Raw genomic sequence first — 23,524 nt, 5'->3', positions numbered from 1 at the left:
TGATCACATCTGGGTTTTGACTTTGGAGAAGCATTAATGTTTCTTCGTTGGGACTGTATAGCCTTGTTAGCCCAACTGGATGCCATTTAGGAAATACAGCCCTGGGGGCTGCTTAGAAGTCTGTGCTTCATGTCAGGAATAGCGAAGCTCCATGTCGGAGCTTCTAGCATCTGAGCATGAGACATCTTCTCTAGGAGACTGGCCAAAGCCAAGGCAAGCCTGCAGCCCTGCACCAATTCGGTCAGATTCAGAGTGCCCTGTTACAAGAAAAAAACAGTATTGTTTTGGGGTGGGTTAGTAAATGGCACCTTCTTAATCCTCACTCAGTTTTCTTGTGCTTCCTTCCATGCAGTGTTGTTTTTCCCTATGGATCGGTGGTAGGTGTGTGGGGCTGGGATCAGTGGAGAGCCGAGCACGTGGTCGCCCCGTTCTGCCGCAGCGGTTCTCACCCTGGGAACCAGCTCCTGGCACTGGCCCGGCACTGGCCTGCTGCTGCTGGGGGTCTGCACTTGGGGTGGGGGGCGGGGGGCAGCAGTGCCCCGAGCTCAAGCACAGGCTTGGGGTAGGGAGGGCTTTGATGAAGAGCAATTAAGAAGTATTCCTATGTATTGTATGTCTTTGCTCTGCTCTGTGTTGCTTTCAAAGGGAACAAAAGGGAGAAAGCAGAGTCTGGTGCTGGCTGAAGCATCTTCATGGGGCGGGGGTGTGTGTGGGGAGCACTGCCTGTGGCATCAGGTCAGCTCTCCCGCTTTGAGGACCAGGATCTCAGACTGTGCAATTTCAGGGAAACTAATTGCTTGATTTTGTCCACTGATTGCCTTGCTGTGTGTTTCCTCCCAGCGGGCTTGTGTTACATGGCTTGAGGGAAATAAGAAGGTGATCTTTTCAGTCTTTAAAGGATATGAAGCCATCTCACTGAGTCTCCGTCTTGCTGGAGTGCTAATTGGCGTGCTTGCTGGCAGCCTTGGTCACAAGGGACTGGACTTCTACAGGTGAATCTGCCAGCAGGCGGCACAGTGGCAGCTGATCCCTGCTCGCCTGACTGTGTGAGCCTCACGCTGTGGCTCAGGGATCCAGGCTTTTCTTCATTCAGGGCTGCATCAACAGCACTTAGATTAGTCCCTGTATAAAATAACTAAAGAGATGCTTTTATTCTGATCCCGAGTTCTCTTTCCTGAATTTGCATAGTGCCACTAGAAGGATTACTGGATTGAAATAAGATTTGAGTAAACACTGAATTGTCAGGTACTGAAACACAGGATTATGCAAATAGTAAAACCTTTTTGGAGTTCATATTTGAGTTTATTGAAATACTTAGGACATCCCCTTTGTTAGGGAATGTTAATTATTTAACTGACCCAGAACACCTGTTTATGTAGTTGGAAGCAACTTCAGTGTTTTGATCAAATGGAGAAAAATACTAAGATCCGATGAAGTGGATTTTTAAAGAAGAATAATAAATCCAGCTACTTCATTTGCAGGTTGTAGTGATGTTGGAGTGCTTCACACCAGCCAATGGCAAGCTGAGCTCCTACTGCATTAGTAGCAGCAATGTAGGAGACCTCGAAGGAGCTCTGCTTCATGTGAATCACCAGAAACTGTGCTGGGAACATAGTGCATACCCAGGTAATGCCAGTTTGAGCTGCGGAAGCTCTGCCACGTCCCCGGTGGGAGCTGACCCTGGGACCCCCCCACAAGGGTAGGGGGCTGGCAGGGTCACAGCAGAATGGTCTGGTGTGTGCCTCCTGCCAAGCCAGGTCTGTTACCTGCCGCAGTTGGGTTCCCTGAGGGCAGCGGTAGAGCAGCAGTGATGAGTGCCTTCACGGGCATTGCCCCCCAGGGTATCCGCGTGTCTGACCTGCAGCTGAGGTCTGCTCCATTACAGAGAAACAGAGCTGCGTTGTGTGGGCACTGCCTGGAGAAGCAGCATCCCTGCTTCAAGTTGAGTAGAGGCATTCCTGGGTATAGCAGAGACATTGGTGTCATAAACAGGGTCTGTTTCCTTGGACTGCATTTTTTTTATATCCCAGTCACTGCATAGACTTCCTGATTGATGAAAGTGCTGAACTCAGCAGCCTTTTGTACACTTTGACTGCCAGCTCTCAACCCTGGAGATCCTGAAATGTTATCTTGCTTTTCAGAAATGGGATACTGGGAGCACAGGTGCTCTTCCAGTGGGAAAATGCTGATGCTTCAGAAGTTTGCTCAAAGGCTGCTTAAGAGTGGTGGTGCTTTAGCAGGAGGGTTTCAAGGGGCTGGATGGGATAGCGCGTTTGGATTGAGCTTCCTTCTCGAGAGCACTTCAAGTCCTGTCAAGTTCCTGGAAAGACTCTCTTCAGCTCCAGATTCCTCTGGACCATTTCTAACTTGGCGAAATAGTACAGAGAGTTAGCAAAAAAAGATGAAAATACTATTTGAAGAAAGGAGCATTTTTTAAGGAACCAAAGCTATTTACTTTTTCTCTGCAGGATTTAACTGAGTTTGAATGGGACAGTTTCCAGGCTTAAATATAAACATAAGTAGTTGTGAGATTGAGATTTAAATTTGAAAAAGAGGAATGGCGAAGTTTGGAAATTGTCCTTCGTGTATGTGCACACTGTCCATCCTGCCGTGCCAGCTGCATGGGAAGGCATGCGGTGGTGGGGTTCCTCAGGCCACCTCTCTTGGGGAAATGCCTGTGGGACCCATAGGAGCAAGTGCTCTGTTGAACCTGAGAACATGGCAGTTCATGGCTGGGGCAGATCATGGGCAAGAGTCAGCTCTGGTACAAGGGTGTCCACAGTGTCCACCTGGGGAGCAAGATTGTTCATTTGTGGACACGCTGAAAAAAACCCCACAATCCAGGAGTAGCCAGGCAGACCCAGGGTAGCTGCAGATATAGTAGGTAACCACGACTTTGCAGGAGTAAATGTGATTGTTTTATGCTCTTCTTAAGTCTTTCATTCTCCTGATCATGGGTTGAGTTGCTATCAGAGGGAAGCACCCACCTGTGGAGCTTCAGGAACATCAGAAACCCTATGGCATTTTAGCCCCTAGCAATGTTAATGTTGCTTCAATTCCCAGCTTTTCCAGTGTGTTTTCCCTTTCCCTGTCCTTTCTCTAGATGTGCGTCCTTTTAACAGCATCCTCAGTCTTGAAAGCATAAATACAAGCTGATCATAAACATTACAGGATTAAGATTGCAGGAAGACACAAGAGTGAATTAATTGCTTTACACGTGCTGGAGAGAAATCTAAGGAATAACCACGTGTAACAGTGTGCAAGTGAGCAAGCAGAGTTCCATGATGTATTTGTAACAGCGGTTACACTCTGGGAACACAGAGTGATAATCCATTGCAGAAGTGTATTTCTTTATCCTGACACAGGGATTCAGTTGAAAATCCTGTGCAATTTTGGTGCTAGTTTTTCTATTCAGGGCAAGGAAGAGGTTGCACTTTTATTTGAGCTAGAGCTCTTTCCAGCCTTGACTGGCCCATGGAGAGGTTTTCATTTCACAAGAGCCTGGCAGATTTTTAGCTGCATGTGGTAGCTAGCATAGCAGTGTCAAGAACAGTGCACGTTTTTTCTTTGTTTGTTAATACAGGAACAAGAGAATGCACATTTAACTGAAGCCTTTTGAAAACAACAGACAGAATGAAATGTTTTCTGGGACCTTGGCAATCGCTATACACTGACATTGATGAAGCAAATACCTGGACAAAAAAAATAAAATAATTACTTGGTCCTGCTGTTAAGAGCAGAATTCAGCCATTGGTGTGCAGCAGCTTGGAGCGTGTTGTACAGCTGGAGACGGCGAGCTGAAGCTGGACAGGCTGCTGGCTCTTTTATCAATTCCCATTTTCTACAGTGGAATTGGGGTTTAGAGCCAGCTTTTGATGGTAAATTGTGCCTGTAATCCAGCTTTCTGGTGGTAGGGCGTGCTGAAAAGATGATTCACATTAACATAACCTTGCTGGTCCAGTACCGTGGTAAAATCTTCCCTGCAGTGAGCTGAGCTAAGCAACAGCTCGGATTTATGCAGTGACTGTAACTGAATGAAAATGCAGGCAAGTTAGGAAAAACCCAGATTGGGCAAACTGAATGACTAAAGATTTCACACTCAAACTAGATGTTCCTCCGCAGAAACAGAAGAGTCAGTTCTTTGTATCTGTTACGTTAATATTTATTCCTTTTCTTTATTGAACACTAGGGCTGCATCTCGTGTTTTATGGAGCAGAATAATGCCTCCCTTGCACAAGACATGTAGGTAATAGGTGGATGGATACACATGGATATATGTGGTAGCTTTATTTCAAAGTAGAGTACATTAAAATGGGAAGGTTTTTTTGATAGTGGAGCACAAGGAATTGTTTCATAGAAAAAAAAGTAATTTGTGATTTAAATATTTCCAGTTGATGCTAGGGAGGCTTGCAATGGGCAGGTTCTCACCTGGCCCAGAGTTTGTTGCACAGAAGTGAATGTGCGTAGAACTGCAAACTGGCAAAATATACTGCAGCAAAAGAGTAAAGGCACACTAACCAGAACTAGATGTTTTAATATTTTTCTGAGGCTAGACTGAACAGGAGGAAAAAAGGGATTTTTAGAACAGTAGTACCATGCAGCTTCAGTTAAAACTGTCTTTTCTGGAAATTATTATGGACTCTTGAGAGCACGAGAGTATCCAGCCTGTAAAGTCAACTCAGCTTTTCGTTACTTTGAAAGTGAAACTGTCTGCGCTTCCCAATGGTACTAGCAAAAGTAGTATCAGTATAGGATTGGACAATAGTTTTAAATATTGCTGCAAGAAGTGTTTAGAAGTATTTTTACTTTCTAACAGCTACATACTTGTAACAGCTTATTTGCAAGTTATATCTTAATGTGCAAGCAGAGCAGTGAATGCACGGATGTCATTTCTACACTCTCACCTGTGAAAGTGTGGAATATATGAAGCAAGATTTGTGCTCAGGGGAGATAAATTTGCAAGGAAGCTTATTGATCTCTTTAGGAAGAATAAACCTGAAGGCATCTAAAAATGTGATAATGTTGGTGAGAAATTAACTTTTCTGCATGCAACTGTTAAATAAGCCTCATGGCAACAAATCAACTACAGTATGTGTTAAGTATAAGGAAATTGACGCGCTAAGCAAAGACCATTTTCAAAACATAGGAGGAGGTATTTATTACTCAAGGACTGAAACAACGTGGGAGCAGGAGAGCAAGGCAGAAGCGCAGCTGGTGCCACGCGGCAGCCTGGACAGTGGGATCTGTCAGCTGGCGCAGGGTGAGATAAGCCCCCTGTATTATGGCCTCTGGACTTGGACTTGGCCCCTGGTGTGGCTGCCAGGTCGACCCGTGCTTCCAGAGACAGCCAGCAATTGCCTTGCTCTCAGGAGCAGTTGTGGCAGACCTCAGTCAGCCCAGGTAAATGGATTTGAGAAGTGTTAAATGGCAACCCAGTAAGATGCAGTGCACTAAACTGGCCATTTGCTAACACAGTGAGAGGACCTATCTGAAGCATCGTGAGTAAAACTGAAGGGAGCGAAGTAGAAACACGTGTAATCATATATTTGTTTGTTTATTTTAAATCACCAGTTTTCCCTAGTGACTTGAAAGAGAGAAGAATGGGTGGTATCAAATAAACTGGAAAATAAGACAAGCCATACAAATAGTCTGCATAATTTTTCGGAAATATCTAGATAGGTACCTGAGGGAGAAGGGCAGTGTTTATAGATAAAAGGAAATGTAAATGCTTGCACAGTGTGATGCGGCTGATTTTTGTTTGTGATACAGCTACTTGTATCATTAAAATAAATGAATTGGCAAAGGTAAGAATGCCATTGTGAGAAGGCAGAAATACCAGCTTCTTGGCAACTGTATTGGGTTTAGTAGATCATGGATTGCTGTGTTTAAAGCTTTCTGGGAACATTACTTGCCTAAAACCTGGAAATTAACTGAAATAAGCTTAAATTGTACAGAGTCAAAGTCTGGTTTATATACTCTGCCTTCTTCAGAGGCCTCGCAGCGATTCCTGTTACCTTGCAATCATTTAGCTGCCCTCAGTCATGTTTTGGGGAAGCAGGACCTTGCAGCCTGCAGGCAGTGTTCAGCCTGTTGGAGATGCTCGTCACAGCTGTGGCTGGAGAGGGATCCCTCAGTTACTTGTCAGAGCTGACAACTAACTGCCTTTGCCTGCAGTTGATACCAGTAAGAGGCATTAATCACGGTAGCTGTAAATGATTAAGATTTTTTTTTTTTATGTGCCTTGTTATGTTGAATAGAGCTGAGTGTTCCAAAGTGCAAGTTGTATGCAGTGTTGCTCATTTTACTTTTAAAAGTTTTGAATCATGCAGATAATTAATTCAAATGCTGATTTAAAAAATCCAGAAAAAAACCTGACTGGGAAATTATTTCTCATTTGATTTTAAAAACCCCTTGAGGTAAAATAAAATTAGTCATTGCAGGTATAAATCGATACAGCTTCTTTACATTGAAGTAAATGATTCTTCCTAAGGAGAGGTGCCAGTTGTACTGGTCAAGGTTCAGAATACCAGAATTTCTCTCTGCTTTTTTATATCACATCTACGTGAACTATAGATGCCTTTTATTTTATACTTGGGGGGGGGGGGGGGAAAGGATAAATAGAAAGAAACTTTATTATAAATTCAGATATCTAGTACCAAAATGATCTGGAACAGATATATGAAGTGATTAATCATAATTAACATTTATTTAACTATCATCATGTTGCTGACCCTGCTTAGGACCTGGTCAGGAGTGCGAGTGGCAGGGTGGCTCATTTTCCCTCATCACCCGGGTTCGTTAGGGCAGCGTCCGCTCAGGCTATGGGCTGTGTGTGCAGGTGGCCCAGCACCATTGTCCTGCAGGTGCTGAGTGCTGCTGCAGTGCCCTGGGGTCCATGTTTGCTTAACTCTCTGGGGTAACTTGCCCGTAAGTGTTTTTCAAGTACATGAAGACTGGCAGGATGGGAGCCGTGAATGTAGATGAACAGAATGACTTAGTTTCTTTGAAAATATATACAATTGTGTATAGAAGGATAGATACTGTTTTAGTTGCTGCATGCAGGATTATAAATGCAGCTACTGCACTTATTCCTTCCTTTTTAAATCAGTCTTTTGTTAATTTCATTCTACTTAGCGTACAAGAAATTTAAACACATTTCTTAGGTCTATTTTTATTTGCTTTGGTGCATTAAAGATGTATTTTTGCAGGAAATTCTGTAAGGAGGGGTTAGTTGGTTTGTTTTAATTCAAGGCTGGAAGAACAAAGGCGTTCAGGTGCTAAAATGTTTGTGTTACCGTTTCCAGCTAAGGAACCAGTACATTGTTAAAGCCTTTTTGCCTTTTTTTTTACAATACATTTGGCTGAAATAGGTGAAACATAGGTGAAAGCAGATGGCGTATATGTATATTGGGTTTTGGAGGAGAGCCGGGGGAGGAGGAGCTGCTGCGGGGCTGAATGGGCCAGCCCGAAACCAGAGCAGACTGTGGGCTGGTCCCTCAACCCTTCTTTGCACGTGTATTTTCACTTCACATCTTGGAGGGAAGAAACCTGTTCAGGTGGAAAGCGGCAGCTATCCAGGGGGTGGCTGGCTCCAGCTGGTAGTGTTGGTGAGGTCTGATGTTCTCCACTTCACTGGGCAGGGTGCCAGGCAGCCCCTCGTAACGGTGGGACGGGTCCTTCCGCCCGCGAAGGCACCTTCGTCTTGGTGGGGCAAGCGCGTGGAGATCGCTGCCCCGCTCCGGCCCCGCTGGGCGCAACCTGCGCGTGCGGCAGAAACCGGGCGGCTGCGGCTGCGGCTGCGGGAGGCACGGCCCTCTGCCACGCCAGCCGCCTGGCCGGCACCGCGGGTGGGCACGGCGTGGGCTGCGGGAGCATCGCCGCCGCCGCCCCGCGTGGGGCTGGGGCTGGGGTACCCCGCACTGTGGTAGGTCATGGCACCCTTAGCTTCCTAGCTCTGCCCCTCTGGTGCGGGGGGCTGCGTGGGGGCTGGGGCTGCGCCACTGTTGAGGGCCTGAGCAGAGTGTGGACTGTGGGGCGGGGGCCAGGCTCAGCCTCCCCTTCCCCACCGAGCCCGGCCCTGGGGAAGGCGCTCGCAGCTGGGATGGCACAGGCGAGAGGGCATCTTCACGGCACACATTCACACACCGGGGGGGGGGGGGGGCGGGAGTGAAAAAGAACGTAGTCAAAGGGGAACAGGAGGTGACGACCACGGGTGTTCTTCAGTTGACAGAAATTAAATGTGTGAGGAGGCGATTTAATCTCTGACTAGAAAAGAAGACAAAGCAGAAGAAAGAAAGAAATTAAAAGGAGAGACAGAAGACAGAAAAAAGGGTGAGGTTAAAGGGGGTCAGGTGCTGTCATGTGACCTGAAAGATACCAAAGGAGAAAGGACTGTTTTAGAAGCATGAGCAGGCAGAAGGGGAAGAGGAAGACAGAGGAAAACACCAGAGATGTCGAGAACTAAACCGTTCAGGGCAGTGCATGGGCTGGATATAGCATACAGAAAGGCTCTGAAATTCCCTAAGAAAATGCGTTTGCTCTCAGTTTCTGCCAGCTCTTTGCAAGGCAGTTTTTGTAACTAGTTGCAAGCATGGTTACTGGTGTGATCTTAAATATATCTGAGAAGAAAACTAATGCTTATTGATGGTTTGTTTGGTTTTTTTTAATATGGAAGAGGGTAAACCTAATTTTGCCTTGTTGGAAACTTTTAACATTTGGCTTGAAAATGTTAAAAGGCACTGAAAATACAAAGGGAAGCAGAGGCCACCTCTTAGTGTTTGGGGCCATCAGCTGAGATATTTTTAATATCTGTAACTATGTAAAATATTTTTACATGGTGCTTGTCACACCATGTAACATTTATTATTAGATGTTTCTGATGATTTTACATGTGTAAATGCTTAAGTGGTTAACTACTGAAAAAGTGGATACAGTGGAAGTTTAAAGTTACTTGTTACAAAGCTTTCAACTGTTTTACTCTGCTATATGTGCATGTGTATATACACCACACTGTATACTGTTTGTATATATGTGCTCAGTATATACCATATATAATATGTGTCTGTATGTATATGAACATCAGAGGTTAATGACAGAAAACACCACAAAGCAAGGTTCACTGACATCGGGTGGGGAACAGGAGGTGTGAATTTCTAGAGGTGTGTTGGTTTTGGGGTTTTCCTGGGGCTGATGGCCGTGGGTGTGCAGTGTGGGGAGACCCTGTGCTAGCAGGAGCAGCTTCCAGGAGATGCTCCGTTCTTGTTGCTTCAGGGTGGCCGTGCGCGCCCTGGTGCTTCCAGTGCCGCCTGCGAGGGAGCCCGGCTTCCCACCGCAGGGGCTGAGCTGCTTCCCAGCCCTGCTTATGCACCATGGCTCTTACCATTTGCGTGAAGCCAACTGGCTTTATATCCAGGTAAACACTGCTTCACATTTCTTGAAAGGATCATGAAATTTAAGTAAGTCTGTTATCAAAATTGCTCTGAGGTTCCAGCAATGGGTTTGGATTCTGATGAAAGTGTTTGGCACCCAGGCACGGAAAGGTGGTGTTCTTCGTTAATTAGCTGCAAGCAGGCAGTCTTTTAGTACCTAGGAGTAGGCACGTGCTTATGTGTGTGCATATGCATGTCAGCAATAGTTATTTGTAATACCTGTGTTGTGTTTTGGCAGAATGTAGATAACAAGAGCTATTCCAACTGTTACATGATTTACTAATCATAGTGCCTGGCTTTCTTAATCTGGCGTGCTATCTATCTATATTAGGTATAGTTTTGTAAGTCAGGATGTTTTTCAAAATGCTTCTGTACTTGCTTTCTTTTTGGCATCAGTTGAGTAGTGTGCAGGAAACCAACAGAGAGCTCCCTCCGGAACGCGTGGGTGAAAGGCAGGGGAAGTGCTCTCACTACCTTTAACAGCAGCGGGGCTTTGAGGTAAGGATAGAGTTTCGTTCCCTCCAAAGACATGAGGGAAACACCAAGTGACCTGAGTAGGATTAGACACCCACTGGCCTTTTTTCTGCCTGAGTGACAAAACTTAAAGATTTAGCTAAGTACAGGAAATGCAGCAGATAAACTATTTTTTTAGTTTCTTTTAAACACCCGTCTTAAACTCTTGATTGGCAAAAATCTGTAAATAAAACTTTTATGGTGAAGTATTTGAAACATAAAAAAAACACTTTTGGAAAAAGAAAATGTGCGCAAAAGGTAAGACTTAGTCAGTGTTTTCCTTTCACACCCCACTGCAAGATATCCGCTTCTTCGTTTGAGTTGAGGTGGGGAAAAAGCAGTGTCTCCAACAGGCTGGGATGGGCTGGATGAGTGTCGCTTGCTGGTGGCACTGTGGGGTGCCACAGTGGCAATGGCAGCCCACTGTAATTCGTGATGCTGGGTGTTTGGGTTAGTGCCCCAGTACAGCTCTTCCTGTGCGTGGCTGTTTGGTGCTGCAGGTCTGCTGGACTGACAGACAAGTCAGCTGAAATCGTACAGAACTGATGGCTGCAGTGTGGGTGGAAAACGCAGATGTAGCAAGCCCACTGCACTCCAGGTAAATCAGGGTAGTGTTCAAACCAGATCACTGAGCTCCCTGCTATAAGCCAGTCTCGCCTTGCAGTCAGTCTCATGTACCTGCTGTTATTCAAAGGGGGAAAAAAGACCCTGAAGGCAATTTGATTTTGATTTCTATTTATGTTCTTCTCCCCTGTTAACTGCACTGATTTGAAAAATAGCTGAACTTGGCATTGATCTATTTTATTTCACATTACAATTGTTAAAAATTAAACTTTATGATGTAAATTACATCATCAAAATTACTTTCTTGGTTTTACACTTTATCTGCTGCTGATTCCAGCAGGGCTCTGGAGCTGAAATGTCCCTTTCCTGACTTTTTTCTGTCTCTGCATTTATGTGTTCTGATAAAGTTATGGTTGGCTGTGGTGAGTTTCCTTAGTTTATACATAGGTATTACTGCTGCATGTATTTTTGCAGTGCATCAATGGTTTGGTTTTAATACTTTCTGAAAAGTAAACATTTTCCTAATTTAGTTTTCCCTATATGTTGCTTGAGACCGGAGAGCACTGCTGTCACTCTTTGGGAAGGTGTGACAGTGACACCTTCCTGACACCCCAGAGCTGCCTCGTGGTGTGAACTGGCAGAGTGATGCTGTAGGGCATTGCTGCTAAGATTTAGCAGGACTACACAGCCCTCGGCCTTTAGAATGCTGCGTGGTGTGTGGCTGCTTGGTGTGGCATTGGGGAGGGGGTGCAGACTGGCACCCTTGCCGGGGACATAAACAGGCATTTCCCTTGGGGGTGGGAGGCTGGTAATTTGGGAGGACAGAGTTGTTATCTTGGTGATACACCCCGTGACCCTGGCTGTGGCGAGGAGATAAAGTGGCCATGAATCATAGGGGCGGCATCCTTAGACGCCAGCCATTTTGCCCCATGTCACTTGAATCCTTGGCCTTGCTATGGATTATTTCAGCAACTGCAGCAACTGGTGCCAGGTGACTCCTCCACGTTGTTTTCAGGCTGCTGTGTTTTGTGCATTGACTGTGGTTTAGTATGTAAAAAGGAGACTTCAGCAGCTGGAAGGGCCTTTTGTAAATTAAGAAGTTTCTTTGTGCTTGAACAAATTAAAAATAACAGTTGCTAAAAATACACCCATATTTAATTTTTAAAATTTGGAAAGCATTGATGGATCTTGTTGTTTTCTGGAGCACAGCAAAAGGTCAGTTGTCCAGCACCATCCATAGTTGCTTCGTTCTTTTCTCTCTGTTCTTTTTAAATGACAAGTAGTTGAATGTTATTAAGTGACTGTGTAAGTGCTGATTGCCTGACAAATTACTGAGTTCAACTTCTGCTCCTTTGTTTAAAACATGTCTTAGCCCTTCACTGCTGAGAAAGACAGGGGTTTCCACTGGTGGTGATATTGCTGTGTCGCTTTGAGTGCTCGGATGGCTGCTGAGAGCTGGGACCCCTGTTCCCAGACAGGAGCACTCCACACGGAGCAGTTGCTGGAGGACAGGGAACTCTCTTTAAGGGCCTGCCTGATACAAGTTCAGATACTGTTGATAGGACCAAGTCTGGGAGGCATCAGCAGTGAGGGTCCTTGCTCTCTGACCTTGCTCTAATTACAGTGAAACTTGAGGAGGAGGAAGGTGGTAGATGGTGTGACAGCGCCTGGAACAGCAGTGGGAGCAGCCATGGGCAGCAATGCCAGGTCTCCCTCCAGCCATCTTCCTCCTTCCTTCTCATCTTGACTTCTGGTCCCATCTCTCCTACACCCTCCTCTTCTCCATCCTCCACCTGTTTCTGTGGCAGGAATGGATGTGCTCCAGCTGTCACTCTTGGAGTGGGAAAACTAATTTTGCCAGTACTGCTGAGAAGCCTGACATTAACTGGCTTCATCCATGTGGAGGGAAGAGGAGGGAGGTGTGTGCTGGTAAAGACGTCTCTTGCCCTTTGCCACTGCCCTTGGAGGTGCCACAGTGGAGCAGGATGTGAGCACTAGGGCAGTGCAGGGGCAGCACCGGCTTTTGGGACTTATGCATCTCTGGATCCCATGAAGTACCTTCCTGGGGCCTTTGGGGCTTGGCAGTAGTGGCGGGTGAAGCTTTCAGCTTGAACTTGTTTTATTGTGGGGGGGTTATAGTGTAGAAAGTACTCATTTGCTATTTCACTTCTTTCTTGGTTTACTACTTTTGAGAGTCAGTCTGGTTTCACTTAAAAAAAAAAAAAAAGTTAGGGAAAAGAGGGGAATTTAATGGTGTTTTTATTTCCCTTTAACACCCAGAAATGAGTTCTTTCCTCTCTTGTAGATCTGTGTGAAGTATATTAGAGGAGAACTTAGACTCTTGAAGAGGAAACACCTGTAATGCAGCCCTCTGGCCCAGCCCTGAAGCCAATGCTCTCATCTCTGAGACTTTGATTCTGCCTTGCACATGCTGAACTTAGGGAAAAAGTGCTTCTCCAATGAGATCATGATGCACTGGTCTTCCTACTGAATGTTACTTTTTGTTTCATCAGTTCAATTGGCTCCTACACATGGAAAATTTTTAATTTCCCACCAGCGATGTGGCTGCACACTTCAAGCGAGAGCATTCGAGTATTCAGGTCATAGGCATGTTTTTGAGCTCGTACACACTACAGGTAATATCTGCAGAGGCTGTATTTTCTTTTTCTCAGTGTATATGGGAAAGGTAGCGCAACTGTTGAAATGTCTTACAATGAACTTCAACTGCCATTAGTACAAATGCCACTTCCTACAGCAAGATTGCTTCTGTAAAACAAATACTCCCCCCACTCTTTCACCATTGCATTTGGGGTTTTGTACCTTGCTCCTGGTGGGTGGGACCCCCTGATCCTGGCCCAGGGCAGCCCACTGCTGCAGCCCTGGCACTGAAAGGACCTGGGAACTGCGCTTCCATCAGAGGAAAGCTGCTGCTTCTGTCTGCACAGCTTGTTTTTGTGACAGTACATTTCAATTGTCAGTGCCCATGTTAAAATAAACAATTAAAGGGAATTCTGACCACAAAGCAGTATTTTGCCATATTTCATGATTATTTAAAGTTAGAAAAACAAATTCTGCCATATGTTTCCCATGAATTCATGTCCATTGACCTCCTCTATTCAACAGCTCAAGCGAAATAGCAAGGGCAGATTAATCTTCACTCCTTTATTCCTTCAGAGCCCGGATGCTGTGCTCTGTAAGACTTACAGATGCTGGAAAACAGTTACTGCTGTGTGTACTTTCTGCTCCTCTAGTGTTATTGTCCAATGTTTCATAAGCTTTTCTGAGTTATCATTGCCTTCTCCCCCAACTCCCCCCCCAGTATGTGACTTTGACAGAGTTCAGCTTTTCAGGAATTGGTACTGAGTATTCAACCTGCATCCATGTTCCTGAGCATCCATGGGCTTTTACCTGAGTCTTATCCAACAGGAGCAATGCGTGTATCTGAATCATACCAGGGCTGCTGGTCAGTGCCAGGCCAGTGAGCAGGCTTCCCTTGGGAATGGACGGGGGATGTGGGATGTGCCTGTGGCCAAGGGGATGGACAGGCACCATCCCCAGCTGTGCCGAGAGCCCCCAGCCCGCTCCTCAGTTCTGCTGCGGTGTGTGGGCTGCATGTCACTAACACTGTCTGGGGCCGTATGGAGCCCCAGCTCCTCCTGTGAGAACTATCGGACTTGTTCTAGCAGTGCACATCTGTGCTATGTGTGTATGTATGTATTTGCTCTAACAAGGGGTTACATTGTTAAAGGTAAAACCTATACAGGGGCTTTAGATAGAAGGTAAAAGGGCTCCTGAGAGCAAGTGATGTTTTCTCATAGCCTTAATTATATTTGCACTGTGCTGGTACAGACAACGTAGATACTATCTTTATTTGCACATTGTAGCTTACAGTGGATCTTTTGTTCTGTCATTTTATTGTCATTTTGTTTTATGTAGAAAGTGAGCAAGGCTAAACCTCTAGTGTAAAAGCTAAAAGGGATACAAAGTGTGTGATTACAGCAGTGCTGCTTGTTAGATATGGTTTGATTAGTGCACACATCTATCATGCAGCTTTGTCTTTGTAAAATATCGATCTGCAATATCAGTGTTATGAGGCCTGGAAAGCAGTTAGTGTGGGAAGTTATTCCTGAGCTGCATGAAAAAAAAGTATCTGTGACCAATACAGGGCTTGTTGAGTCCAGCTTTGCGGCCAGGTCAGCAGCATCCTGCTATTCCCCTCTGCTCAGGCGGTGCAGTACAGAGCTCTGAGCAAGAAATTCTTCGTTGGTATGGGTTGAAACTTGGAATTTTCATTAGTGTTTCCATGTCTCAGTATTAATGACTGTTGGATTGTATCATGGCATTGACAGTGGTGGAGCCAGATGTTGACCTGAGGGTGTGAAGGCTGAACACTGGACTGAGCCCGTGCCTTGGGCAGTGTTTCATTATTGCATGGTGAAGGCAAGCCACAGCTGGCCACTGCAAATTAGGAATTAAACAAAACTTTACTTGTGGTATTGGGTGACCCCTCCAGAGCTGGGCAGAAACAGGCTGGGCTGGTGGACCCAGTGCCACATGGCTCAGCCATCCTGCTCTGTTGCCTGCTGAACCCCACTGTCTCATCCGTGGCTCTGCTGCTGTCCTGCACTGCCTGTGGCCAGGGAACTGCTTCCAGAGCTTTTGTGTGCTGCTGGCCAACCCTGGCTGTCCGGCTGGGATGGTACCAGCAACAGAGACCCAAAGGGGCCGGTGTCTGCAGCACTGCCCAGTCCTTTGGTCTGTGGAGGGGTACTGGGCGCCCACCACATGCCGTGAGCACAGACTGCGCATGGTGTGTGCTGGGTGGGGTTTGCAAAGGCAATGCTGGCTCTGCTCTGCCAGCTTAGTCTAGGTGCCCCTTTGCCCTCTGCCTGCATGTCTGCAGGGCCGTGCCATGGTGCTGGGCTTGTCCTGTGCTGGCCCGGGACACTGCAGCCACGTGCTGGCTTCTGGCATGTCCTCCACATGCGTGCTCTGCTGTGCTCTGCCTCACAGCCCTGCCACGCTGTGTGTGGCATGTCTGCACAGTGCATGTTTCTAACAAGGCAATGCAAGCCTTTCCCACCGTCCTTCTCTCGTTCTTTTTGTTTTTCCATGTAGCTGTTACACCACTTCAGGGTTGTGTTTTGTTTTTTGTTTGGTTTTTTTTCTAAATAAAATGACAAGTGCATCCCAAAATATTTTGTGAAGCAGTGCTTTATGTGAGGTCTCACGTGCTGCTCCACTGCTTGGGTTCTCTGGCCCAGGCCTCCAGCCATTTGCCCAGTTGCTTGATTTTGCCACAGCTGTGGTTATCCTGCAGGGACTGCAAGGTTGTTTATTTGGTTAGGGAGCTTTTATTGTGCCTTAGCGCACACTTGCTAGGTAAACCAAACCTGATATATCAGCCTTTATTTGCCCATGACACTTTTCCTTTGCTACCCTTGCTAGCTTAAACTTGTCATTAAAATATTTTTAACTGTCTGTTTTCCTCCCGATATCAAATAAAAAACCTGATTCTCTTTTTTTCCAAGGAGATCTAAATTACTTACTGACAGATGTAGTAATTTTTAAACCATAAACTTGGTTAAGTTTTTTTATTTCTCTGCTTCTGAACCATTTCTTCATTACATCCTTTTCTTCCCTCATTTGCCTCAGAAGTAATCAAGCTTGTCTTCATTTTGGCATGGTTTGTTTGCTTTCTTTATCTAGCCTTTAATTATTTTAAATTGGTCTTTCTCTCTTCCTATGCATGCTTCTGCAGATGATGAGTAAAATTTTGGATTTGTGTTTTTTCTAACATAGTCCCTTTACTAACATCCAGTGCTGTTATCCCTTCATCAGCGAGCAGTGCAAACTATATTTTAAGGGTAGCGAGTACTTTTCAATGTGGAAGATGGCCATCAGGGAAATTTCATGTTCTCTTCAACATTTCTCCCCTCTTCTGAGGCTTCTGCAAAGTACCCTTATGATCTGAATACTGTGTTGCTTGAGAGCTGCCAGAAACATGCTAATTTTATACACCAGCAAAATGCTCTCCAGGGTTGCACCTCGGTGTGATGGTCCATGGTCTGCTGCCTGAGTCCTTTCCTCGGCTGTGGTGCGCACACTCCCATGCAGCTGCCGGTCATCTCCAACGCTGTTTCTGTGGTGGTTCCTAATGGGAGCAAGCAATCACTGTGAAAGGTGGCGGGGGTCCTGTGCTGCACTGCTCATACTTGACTCTCTTCCTGAAGCTGTTCTGTGGTAGGTTTGAATGATGGTGGTAATTGTTCAAAATTAAATCTATCCTTAAATTCCAACTGGTGTATTTCAGCCCTCTTTGGCCTCTCCTAAGTATTTTCTTATCTGCCCCCCAAGCTGGATAGCTGTGGTGCTCTCCAAGCTTAGGAAGGCAGAGGAGAAGCTGGGGATGTGGTTTAACTAGGCCACAGCTTAACTTGTCCTTAGCTGGAGTCGACTGGGGATGAAGGGAGCCTGTGCAGCAATCCTGCTGTATTCATCCAGGGTTGGCTGTAGCAGGGCTGCTCGATGCCCTGGGCCAGCACCCTGCGGGGGCACCCAGGCGGGACAGTGCTTCTCTGGCCAGTTCAACATCCATGGCAGAGCGCATCCCCTGCCCACGCCTGCCTGCCCTGCCAGCGAGCTCTGCTCTCTGGGCCCTCCCAGCCTGGCCGCTCCAGCCCGCCGCTCCCGCCCCCCTCTCAGACACTTTGCTTTTTTTGTCCAGAAGTGACTAAGCTTCCTGTTATTCCACTTTGTCAGTTTTTCCCCAATACTGGTGTCGTGTTGAGCAATATTTACTTGCCAGCGGCTTCCTCTGCCGCTGACACGCTCCGGCTCCGTTGTATTCCCACATACCTTTCACCAGCCACGCTTTGTTACTAGCAGCCCTTATGGATGTTCACATTCGCTCAGTTGGACTTGTATCCACCAAAGCCAGGTTTTGTGAAGAGAAGTCAACTCCTGAAGAGCTTTAAGTAGTTACTCCAGGAATGTGCTGGGAGCTGATGTTCCACCTGCAGAAGCAAAAGTGGCACTTTGGTTCTTCCTTTAAGCAGCAGTATGGGTGCAGCCAGGGTGGGCATTGTTAAGTTGTCCTCCGCTATCCTGAGCTGGTAAACACTGCTTGTGTGTGTGAAGAAATTGCTTCTGCCTTGTTGAAAACCGTGGGCACATTTTGATTTGGAAGAGCTTTCCTCCAGACAATTGGAAATCAACCATTTTTCCTCTGGCAGCAGCGGCTCAGGCGAAGGCTTTCCTTCTGGAGCTCGGAGGGTGCCCAGCACAGCTGGCAGGGTGGGCAGTGGCTAAAGGCGTTTCTCATAGACACCAGCCCCCTCCCCCGGGTGTGAGAACCTCCCCCAGCCCCACAGGGCAGCCCTCTGCATCGAGGTGGGCCAGCCAGGGGTGTCCCCAGTCTGGCACCCTGCAGGGCTCATGCACCTGGCTCCTGTCTTGTGCCTTTGCTGGGACCAGTGGCAGCAAACTGCCATGGGTACCCAGAGCTGCTGGTATAAAAATAACACACCAGTCAGAATAAACAAGTTATTTTTGTGTGTTAGGGGTGGCCCTGTGTAACTGACTCAGGGCCTCGCCTTGCTCTGCACTGAGGGCTTACTCAGACATCCTGAGCATTTAGAAACAACTTGAGGCGTTTCCCCAGTTTTTCGGACAGTGGGATGGGGGCCAGTGGGGTGTGGGGGGTGTCGGTGCCTCAGGAGGAGCTGCTGGCTGCGAGGTGATGCTGCTGCGTCTTGGCAGAGTGGGTGTCCAAGTGCTAGGTCCAGAGGTCCTGTAGCAAGACAGGTACACCTGCCGGAGCCAGTGCCAGTTCTGGTTGTGTTTGTGCCCCAGGTACCATTAATTGCACTGGGATTCCAGTAAACTATGAGGGATACAAAGCACTCAACCTTTCTGAAAATCAGCCAATTTATAAAAAAAATCTGAAATTCACACCTAAATGCTTTAACTAGTAATATTTGAAGTGCTGCTGGTGCAGTTAAATGGGAGGAAAAGAACTTGTTTTGCAAAGTTGATGCAGCTGATGGTGACTGCCCCTGCCTGCTCCTCTGCTGTGCTGCAGGATGCTGCAGCAATACGTTCTCTTTGGACAAGTTTAAATTTTCACCTTCCTTCAGAGAAACATTTTCTGAAAGTTAATAGGGGTAAAGCTGGTAGAAAATTAATAGTGCCCACAGAAATTTGGCATGAAAAATAACACAGAATGGAAAATACTTTCTTTTATGCAGAATTAAAACACTCAGCACACACAGACTGCAGCAAGCCTGTCTGTGTGGGGAAGAGTACCTCCCCCACCCCCCTTTCTGATGGCACTGTACCACTGTAAAAAGTATTAATTCTAATTGTTTTAATTTGCGTGTGGTGAATTCTGTTAATTACTAAATTATATGGAACAGTACCTGTTCCCAGTTAGGCTCCATGGGGTTTATGGTGATAAGCAACAACCGTATAACAGAGCACTTCCCATTTCTGTAGGCTGTCTCCCTCTTGACTTCCAGAGGTTTTCTCCTACAAGAGCAGGCAAGGCTTTAAGTGTGCTGTAAGTGCTTGCATCGGAGCCTGTATTTTAGATTTAATGTTACCCCTATCTGACTTACAGAGATACATCATTTGCAGTGGGCATGCTCTCTCCGTGGCCAGGGAAGAGCGCTGCTGGGTGCCAGGCCACTTGCCGAGGCGTCTGTGGCATGGGCAGGTGCAGGCGGCTGCTCCGTCTGGTTTGGCCAAAGGGGCTGCCTGAGCAGCCGTTAGGTGCGTGTGGAAGGAAACACCTTTTTTTGACTATAAGGGGCAAGTCCTTGTTGTTTGTTTGCAACCACATAAATAGCTGCCTGCCTGTAGCTGGCGACGTGAGTGCCTTGGCTAGTGTTTGGCAGGGGCTACCTCCGAAGCACCTGCCTGGGCTCGGCTTCTGCTGCTGGGCCTGCAGCTGCCAGTGCGCACTGACTCCGCCTTCTCTGCAGCTCCTGGTGTTGTGGGCACTGGGATGTGAATTCTGGGTGTCTTCTGGATCTTTACCAGAGCAAGAAGAAGCGTTCTGTTCTCTGCTCAAGGTAAGGAAGAGGGGTAATGAGTGGAGAGGATTTAATGAGCACTGGTCTGCGGAAAGTTTAAAGGAAGATGGGGCAGTGTGGGGAATTCGGCTGGGCTGTGGCTGTACCACAGTCAGGACACGTGGTACCATGTACGCAGTGAGCTGTTACCAAGGCTTTGCCCACGCTCTGCCTGCAGTCCGTGTTCGGCACCTTGGGAGCAGAGATGCGACCTTCCCGCCGCAGCCGCTTCCGGTGCTGCTGTCACGGTGCAGGCAGAGCCTTCACCTCCAGGCCTTCCCATCCTCTTCATTTTACAAAGCCTTTTGTTCTCCTCCTCCACCCCTCTCTTTTCCACTCAGTTGTAGTTGGTTGTTTGCCTTGTGGTGGTGTGCTGTCTGCAGTGCTTTTTTGTCATGCTCTTTTGTCTTACCTATAAAAACCAACTGCTCCTTTTTTTTCTTGTATTTCCTTCCCTTTTTGTTTATATTGGCACTGATTTTGATGGTTCTCCAGAGCTTTGCTTACCTGTCCTGAGGGCATCTCTTTCTGTCACCAGCTGTTCCTGGCACATTTTGTAGAGCTGGCCTCCAGGTCTCTTAAAAAACCTGCAACTTAGTGCATCTGTCTCGGTACCTACTGTCTTCAAAATTTCATGTGTCATCTCTCTTTTCCACCGTATCCTCTGCTCTTGAAACACCTCCTTTCCTTCCACACCCAGTAGCCAGCAAAGAGAGCGAGGAGGAGTTGTGAAGAGCAAGAGGAAGTATCCTCTGCCTTACCCTGTGGCAGATAGGTTATTTATTTTTTTTAAATCTGTAAGGTGGCCGCAAGAGTTGTGTGCCATATAGCCAGCTCTTCCCCTGTTTCCTTTTGAAGTGTGTTTACTGTTCCTTTACATAAAACTTATATGTGATTTCTAGCAATCGGCCTAACCCTAGGAGAAAGATTTCACTGTTTGGTGAAGTATGGAGTTCAGGTAGTGTGTCTACATGCATGTGCAAAAAAAAAAAGGGCCAAAGATAACAATTGTACTTAGGTTGTAACTATGATGCAGTAGAGAGGAAAAAGAGAAAGAGCGGTGTTTGTTCTGTCTTGCACATTTAAGGAAAAATTGCAAGTCTAATTTTCTGTCAGCCTAAGCTTTATCTTTTAATGATCCTTCTTTGATTTTCACTTCAAAAAAAGACATAATTAAGTTTTAACAGAAAAATTTCAAAGGGATGGGGGTATTTAATTGCCAGCTGACAGAAATCAAGAGGAAAGGCGTGGGACGTGGCAGTGCCCTACTGTGGGCAGCAGCAGCACACCGGTCTTCTGCGCTGCTGCTGATCTGTGGATGCTTTTAGGCTTGAGATCTGTGTGTTGTCCTTGCTCATATGTGCATGCTTCCCGGTTCGTTAATTCCTGTTGAACTACTGATTAAGTCTTGGAGAATTTCATTGCTGTTGATAACTTGTTAAGTGTAGTAATGTCAAGCTACGGGAAACTTTGTAGTTGTCTAACTGGAGCACAGGCAGCATGGTGAGCTGTGGTGAGGAGCTGTATTTCACACTGACCCTTGGACAGCTGGCCTTGTCCTGTGCTGGTGCATGATTGCACATTAATTACCACTTTGTTTAGTGTACTTCTGCTTACAGCAGCTTCTTTCAGCTTCAGCTCCATCAGTGCAATAAATAATAATCTGATGCTGACACTTCTTGGCTTGGTTGGCTATGCAAACCAACTGTTCACTCTGGATTCTTCTTGCTCCAATTTTAGGAATACAGTTAAATTAAATACCTGGTGGTTTAATTTAGTTAAATACCTGTCATCGGAGGTACGTTTTCATGGGCTTTAAGCAGTCTGTGCCCGCTGGGCTGTGGGGCACATGGCGGTGCCAGGACCAGGGTCACATGGGTGGCTGTGCCCTAGGGCACCAGCAGCCCAGTGTTCTTTTGGAAACGGGGTGGTGGGACCATGTGCCATGGGGGCTGTTGTGGTGCAGGAGCATATGCCTGTCCCAGCGCTTGGCCAGCACGTGTGCATCAGCCTGGCTGTGAGCCACTGCTCAAGATGCTTGTTTCTGCCATCAGTTTTAGGACTGCATTGACTGCAGAGAGGATGGTTGTTTTTTAAAGGTGTGTTTTATTGGAAATCACTTTCTTGTGAAAAGGTGAAGCCATTGGCTTCACTGAGTTCCCTGTTGTGGAAAAAAGGTGAAATTTTTCCTTAAAAATTGTCTGATTTCCTGATTGTTTTTTCAGAACAGAAATTCTTCAGCTTTTATTAGTTTCTAAAGTTCCTGTTGGATGGGGAAGGTATTTTCTGCTTTCCTCAAGTACCTTTGTGTTTTTGTCCTTTCGGTCACAGCGGTGATGCTGGCTGGAAGAGGGATGTCTGCTGCCCTGACATGTCCTAGTACTGCAAGCCCTAAGTGTTTTTCCTTCCTTTTCTATGTATTGTGAACTTTTTCTTTTCTCTTTTGTATCTTTTTAAAAACAACCCAGTAAGAGCAGTTTCCATTGTGGCATTTCATTGTCCTGTGCTTGACTTGCTGGACGCTGTCTTGTGGCTGGCGCTGGGATTAGCTGGACCTTTGGCATCTGGGTGCAGGTGAAAGATGCATCCTTCATCCCACAGTGGAGGATGCCCCGAGTGGTGTGGTACAGTGCTGCCCCAGCACGCCTCCCTGAGCACCTGATGTAGCTTGGCAGGGCATTGCCCGTCCCTGGGGAGCAACGAGCCAGGCTGGCACCGATGGGTTTGCAAGGCTGGGCAGCGCTTGGTCAGTTCGCAGTGTGCCTTCCAGCAGCGGTACTGTGATGGTGGCAACTGTGAACCAAAAGCAAACCTTCACTGTTAAACACGTGAGTCACCCCTCCCTGGTGCTGCGGGTCAGCACAGGACAATGAAATGGCACAACGGAGACCGCCTTTATGGGGTTGTTTTTAAAAAGAGATGTAAAAGAGAAAAAAAAATCACAAGTTCACTGTTACTGCAAGTGTTGCAATGTCCAGTTTTTGCCCACTGTGATGGACATTAGTGGTCCATCGGCCCTGGCATCTTCATGTACCTCAGAGCTGAAGCCCCTGTTGAATTTACATCTCCAGGCTTATTGTTTTGTGGTGTAGTGACATTAGACTGGTTTTGAAATCTGGTGCAATTAGGGGTAAATGAGAACCATGCCTCCTTGTAGGCATTCTCGCTTGGCTATGTGTGTTATTTCAGTCTCTCCTTTTTCCTTTTTTTTTTTATTACTGAGTAGACTGAATGGCCATAATTTGATGACTGTATAAGTGAACTGTACAAAAGGGCCAGAAGTGTAAAGTTTTTGACTGCTAGAGGCAGAACTGTATGTTAGCTGCCACAGGCACACATCTGCCTGAGCAGCACCCACGCAGGTGTCCTTGCACTGTAAAAATGGTGTTATTTGCTGTAATGTCTGAGATAGTCTCTGTTGCAGTCCCCTGATATCTCTCCCCCTTCCCCTCTGTTGCTACTGCTCTCTGTTTATTTTGACAGTACCAGCTATGTGCAGTAATTAAGTAGAAAGGTTTGGATGTTATTGAAGCAATATGTTTCCATCTAAGAAAATTTGCTGTATCGTAAAACATCTTACACGTGTGGGGATTAGGGACTGGAGAGCTGTTTGCGTTCCTGAAAATCAGGTCACTTCTCTGTGCCTCCTTTCAGTGACTTTCAATGGACGGCCATGCCCTGCAGTTAGTGGCTTTTCCTAGCAAGTGAAATGTGCTGGCTTTATTTTGTCTGGTTTGACTAAAAATGCTGGCCAGCTCTTACAGAACTGCACAGGGAAGCAGAACGTGCCGCTCAGCAGAGATATCAGTATGGCATTAGTGGAAGAGATTTAAGATAATTTCTCACACTGGTAATTCAAAGTTGTTATCCTTCCCAAAGTTTTGGAAAAAAGGTTGTAGTGCTGAGAAGGTAGCTATTCACTTCTCCAGGTAAAAATAGCAGTTG

The 23,524-nt window shown here is 46.4% G+C and overlaps 1 protein-coding gene across 30 annotated transcripts in view; it reads left to right on the top strand.

Moving 5' to 3' along the window:
- Positions 1 to 23,524, top strand: part of MBNL1 (muscleblind like splicing regulator 1) — a 126,392-nt gene that overhangs the window by 51,011 nt on the left and 51,857 nt on the right. Inside the window, exons 1-2 of one of the 30 annotated variants that reach the window (XM_040612878.1) lie at positions 11,577 to 11,720; positions 12,811 to 13,141. The exons of 27 other annotated variants lie outside the window; for them this stretch is intronic. In XM_040612878.1, coding sequence (XP_040468812.1) covers positions 13,115 to 13,141 — 27 coding nt within the window. In that variant the 5' untranslated portion in view covers positions 11,577 to 11,720; positions 12,811 to 13,114. Of the gene's footprint in view, positions 1 to 11,424; positions 11,497 to 11,576; positions 11,721 to 12,810; positions 13,142 to 23,524 lie in introns of those variants that run through there. 2 more of the 30 variants (XM_040612877.1, XM_040612888.1) reach the window with 2 other exon arrangements.

The sequence above is a fragment of the Falco naumanni genome, chromosome 13 (assembly GCF_017639655.2).
Source record: "Falco naumanni isolate bFalNau1 chromosome 13, bFalNau1.pat, whole genome shotgun sequence".
Taxonomy (NCBI): Eukaryota; Metazoa; Chordata; class Aves; order Falconiformes; family Falconidae; genus Falco; species Falco naumanni.
This window is presented reverse-complemented; position numbering and strand designations above follow the sequence as displayed.